The 5,102-nt window shown below is 47.6% G+C and overlaps 1 protein-coding gene across 1 annotated transcript; it reads right to left on the bottom strand.

The window, feature by feature from the left end:
• Window positions 1-1,582: 1,582 nt before the first annotated feature.
• On the bottom strand, window positions 1,583-4,412 carry LOC138686043 (olfactory receptor 6F1-like). Its single transcript, XM_069786853.1, is given in 3 exon segments — window positions 1,583-2,978; window positions 4,315-4,365; window positions 4,368-4,412. Coding segments are annotated over 3 exon segments (1,041 nt in total). The 3' UTR covers window positions 1,583-2,033.
• Between the last annotated feature and the right edge of the window lie 690 nt (window positions 4,413-5,102).

Consider the following 5,102-nt stretch of genomic DNA (forward strand, 5'->3'; position numbering starts at 1 on the left):
GGCATTATCTCAGACAGCGTTGATGAGGAATGGACATCAGCCCTCAGTGTCCTGCACTCCACTGTGTCTAGGGTGCCTTGGACATTTCAGGTCCTGCTTTTGGCTGCTCTCCAGGGCTGCAGAGGGCTTCAACAATCCACAGGCACAATTCTTCCCCCAAAAGCAACATCATCCCTAAGCAGGATTGACAAGCAGCAATGGCTACCTGAGGACAGATCCAGGCTCAGGCTCTTTCTCCAGCCTCAGGGGGCTGTCCCAGGGATTTTCCCAAATGCCACTGAGAAAGAGAGCACAGCTGAGAAGGGTGGGCATCAGCCTGTCCTTGGGTACTGGTGCCTGGGCCTGGCTGCAGGTCTAAGAGCCAAGTGGCCAAGGACAGGTGGATACAGGAGGTTGGTGAGTCGCCTCCAGAAGCACCATTGCTTCCAGAAGGGAGGAGAAGACGTTCAGTCCAGACTCCATCATCTCCCTTGGAGAGCTCTACACTCAGGTGAATTCAGTCCCACACTGTTCATAAAGGTGTATCTGCCATGTCGATGCCTCCTCCTTATGAAGTGGTCACATGGACTGCCTTCACTGTCAGTGAGCAGAATGAAGAGCTTTGAGAATGTGATTCTGAAACAAAAACCATAGGAAGGGGAAAAGCAAGTGCCCTTTGGAAGTGCTAATGTCCTCCCAATAAGGGTAAGGATAGACTTGCTACCCAGCCTTTCACAGCTCTGCAGTTTTGGGACTTTGCCGATCACGTTAAAGTGTTTCCACAGCGAAGCCCAAAATGGGTGGAACGATGGACTGTTAAAAACTGATGTGGGGTTTTAGATGTGGAAATACCCTGACACACCTAGCATGAAGCACAGCAGTTTCCATATTTTTAATAAAAATACATTCAGATACAGAAGAGAGAAAAGGAGGGGAATGTAAATTTTGTTGACAGTCTTATGCTAGGAATAATGACTATAGGTAGAGAACCTAGACATTGCCAAATTTTATCTTGAACCAGAGTATGATTTGATGAAACAGCCACAACAATGGGGCACAGATACATCTAGAAAACATCAGACTAAACAGAGCAATACATGTCTATTTCCTAAAGCAATAAGCCAGCTGCTGGGACTTCTTTAGGGGATTCACATGAATCCCTGACAAAATGAAGCACTTTGCTAAGTGGAAGACAAACCTGTGGGAGGACCACTCCTCCAGCTCTGTTGCAGAACCATTTCTGGATGGGATTTGTGACCCTTTCCGAGCACTGGTCTTTAGAGCACTGTGGGGCTGTTGTGGTTTAACCCCAGCCAGCAACTAAGCACCACACAGCCACCCACTTACTCCCCCCTGGTAGGATGGAGGAAAGAATCAGAAGGATAAAAGTGACAAAACTTGTGGGTTGAGACAAAGACAGTTTAATAACTAAAGCAAAAGTCACGTGCGCAAGCAAAGCAAAACACGAGGACTTCATTCACTACTTCACATTGGCAGGCAGGTTGAACACCTCCAGGAAAAGCAGGGCTCCAGGAAAGCAGGGCTCCATCACCCTTAAGTGTTACTTGGGAAGACAAATGCCGTAACTCTGAACATTCCCCCAGCTTCATTCTTCTTCCCCCAGCTTTATATGCTGATAATGACACCATATGGTATGGAATATCCCTTTGGTCAGTTGGGGTGAGCTGTACCAACTGTGTCCCCTCCCAACTTCTTGTGCACACCCAGGCTACTCCCTGGTGGAGCACTGTGAGAGACAGAAAAGGCCTTGACTGTTTAAGCGCTGCTTAGCAGTAACAAAAACATCTCTGTATTATCAACACTGTTTTCAGCACAAATCCAAACATAGCTCTATACCAGCTGCTATGACAAAAATTAACTCTATCCCAGAAAAAAACAGTACAGAGGCATTTTGAATTAACTCAGGGATGAACAGAGGGAGGTGGGAGCATAAGAAGTGAGGCTCAGCCCATCCTAAGATGGCTGTAAGGTGAGTGAGATCAGCTCACTGGGGAATTGGTGGCTTCTCACTACCTGTGATGCCCAGGTGCACTTCACTTTTTCTGGAAAGCCCACCCCATAGCTTGCCTCACTTCTTTGTTCCTGAGTGTGTAAATGAAGGGGTTCAACAAAGGAGTTACAACAGTGTTAAAGGTATTCACGAGTTTGTTTAGATCCAGGGAGTTCTGGGCTGATGGTTTGACATACAGGAACATGGTAGAGCCATACCAGATTGTGACAACACTGAGATGGGCAGAGCAAGTGGAAAAGGCCTTTTTTCGGCCATGGACTGACTGGATCCTCAGGATGGAAGAGATGATGTATATGTAGGAGACCAGGGTGACCACACAGGAGGCCACCACAACAATTAGGGAGACAAGGAAGGTTGCCAGCTCCACGGGCCATGTGTCACTGCAGGAGAGGGCAAGGCAGGAATCTATATCGCAGAGGAAATGATTGATGACATCTGGCCCACAGAACGTCAGCCTGGATGTCAGAAAGGCCAGCAACGAGACGGCCAGAAAGCCTCCCAGCCAGGAGCTGAGTGCTAGCCGAGCAGAGAGGCCACTGTTCATGAGGGAACTGTATCTCAAGGGGTAGCATATGGCTAAGTAGCGGTCATAGGCCATGACAGACAGGAGAAAACACTCAGTGGAGCCTAGGGAGAGAAGAAAAAACAACTGGAGGATGCAGACTCTGAAGGAGATGGTCTGGCTAGTCCCCAGCATGACTCCTATGGCTTTGGGAACAATGCCCGTAGTGTACCAGATCTCTAGAAAGGAGAGATTACAGAGGAAGAAGTACATTGGGGTCTGTAGGTTGCTGTTCATCCACACCAGAGCTATGATGCATGCATTGCCTATTACTGTCAGGGAGTACGTCAGTGCAAATACCACCACAAGGGAGACTCGAGAATGCCACGTGCCTGGGAAGGCAAGAAGGATGAATTCTTCCACACCTGTCCCATTTGCCATGTCCTCCCAAGTGTGGAGGTTCATCTGCAAAGAGAGGAATGTTTCTGTGAGCTTGCATGCCTGTGCTGGTCCTTCAGATGCTACTTCAGATACTACTAGATGCACTAGTAGTGAAACAAAACCACCATCCCTGCAACAGTAGTTGGTGCAGAGCATGGGAAAATGGCTTCTACCCTAGGTTAAAATTGTCAGGGAAATCCTTTGCTGCAGAAACACATTTGAACAACTAGAACTGACCCTGAAGGTCAGGCCTACACCATCAAATGAAAGTGGAGAATTATTTATCAGATCAATCGCAGGCATCTCCTTTAGGACATGGTGAATGCAATTGCTTCCCTGAGATGAAAATCCCATTTAGGAAACTCGATGGCAGGATGAGGGTCTCCAGCTACGTGAAAGGCTGTTGTAGAGGAAGGGAATAACATTACCTGCACTCTTCAAGGCAGGCAATACTGAGTTGTGATTTCAGCCAGTGAGACTGAGGGATGAGAAAACTGTCATGACAATGTGGTACTGGAAGAGAGTTTCTCACGTCTTCTAGGTCAGTTTATCACAAGAAATTTTGGACTGAGATGGCAGTGACACAGGGCAGCAGGCTAGTATGACAGTCATTACTCAAGGACTCATGGTCTTGTGTAGGTGCTTTCTTCCAAGTCTCAGCACAGGAAGTTTTCAAATACCTCCATTTCCTCCACTGATGTCTGCTTCTCAGAATAGCTACTAGGGGTAGGATTCACCTCTGTAATTTTGCCATCTCAGAGTCAGGGGAAGGACTTCTGCTGATGAAGCTGAAAGATCTACAGCGAAATACTCCTATCTCACCTCCTCAGCTTACACCCTTCTTTCTCCATGGACAGAGAAAAGGCACGAGGGAGACATGGCTTATCTTGTCTTATATGCATGGCTAAAAGCCCTCTAGAAGTGCCAGGTTGTCTCTGAGGACTAAGGCAGGAGTCTAGCAAGCAGCTTAGATGAATAAGTCGGACATCTCAACTTGGGCAGACATATCCATGCCTCAGTGGTTGAAGGCAAAATCCTCTTAGTTGAATCCCCACCAAGGCAGTTCTGCTGAGAAACCAGCTGAATTGCTGGGTATAATCTATGCCCTCCCTGCAGACAAGGGAGGATTCTTGATCAGTTCTCTAGGGCAGAAATGATCTCATTCTTAGGTGAATGTCTAAGACAGGTGGAGCTGAACCACCATCTGAAGGATCCCTTTCTCTCCTTTCTTCCTCCTTAGCAATACATACCAGAAATCTCATGTGTCTAAAGAGCAGAGGAAACCCCTTAAACCCAGCTCTCCTTAAACATGCAAAGCATTGGAAGTCTATGCTAGAGGTCTTGGGCAGGCTTCACTCACCAACTCAGCTGATGGAAATGGTCCAAAAGACATCTCTACATGCGCCATCCTGCAGTTGAAGCCATGAAGCCATGGTCTCCTTTGCTGAGGGACAACATTGGAAAGAGGTTGATTTATTGGAGGAGCTCTGGATGCAGTGATGTCAGAAGTGTGGATGAACAGCTCTCCCCTTGCCAGTGCACTTCAAGCTGTACACAATTGCCTGACGTTATTTCCTCTCCATTTACCTAGCAGGTATTGACAGCTTGGGCTCCCAATTTTCTTTCCCCCTCACAGCCACCACTGTACTTCCACAAAGGGGAGCCTTGTGTGCACACACACACAGCGTAAAGTCTCTCCAATTTAGCTCCATATAGTGAGAGCATACATCAGAGAGTCACCAGCATCGTTAGGGTAAGAACATCCCCACACCCACCTCATTAACACACTGAAGCTCAAACTGGCCGCTCCTAGGAGACAGGTTTCTGTTTTCCCTCTATGTGCCACAGGGAGTTTGATCTCTGGGGGATCTCATGGGCTTGTCAGAGGTGGGTAATGCTCTCTTCACACAGGCCAATTAAACAACAGCAATGCAATTCTCTAAAGTTGCTGTCAGGCTGGGTGTTTGCCTCCTGCCTGCAGCTGTGGTATGTGAACCTTGTCAGGAACTCAGTGCTCTCTTGTGTAGCCATTTGCTGACACGCAGGAGGTGTCTGAAATAGCTATGCCCAAGAGACTGGAAGTGTCAAGTATTTGGTGCTGGATAGTAATGTGGTCTTGAAACCTCCAGGGTGGGACATAACTAAAGG

This window comes from Haliaeetus albicilla, chromosome 7 (genome assembly GCF_947461875.1).
Source record: "Haliaeetus albicilla chromosome 7, bHalAlb1.1, whole genome shotgun sequence".
Classification (NCBI taxonomy): Eukaryota; Metazoa; Chordata; class Aves; order Accipitriformes; family Accipitridae; genus Haliaeetus; species Haliaeetus albicilla.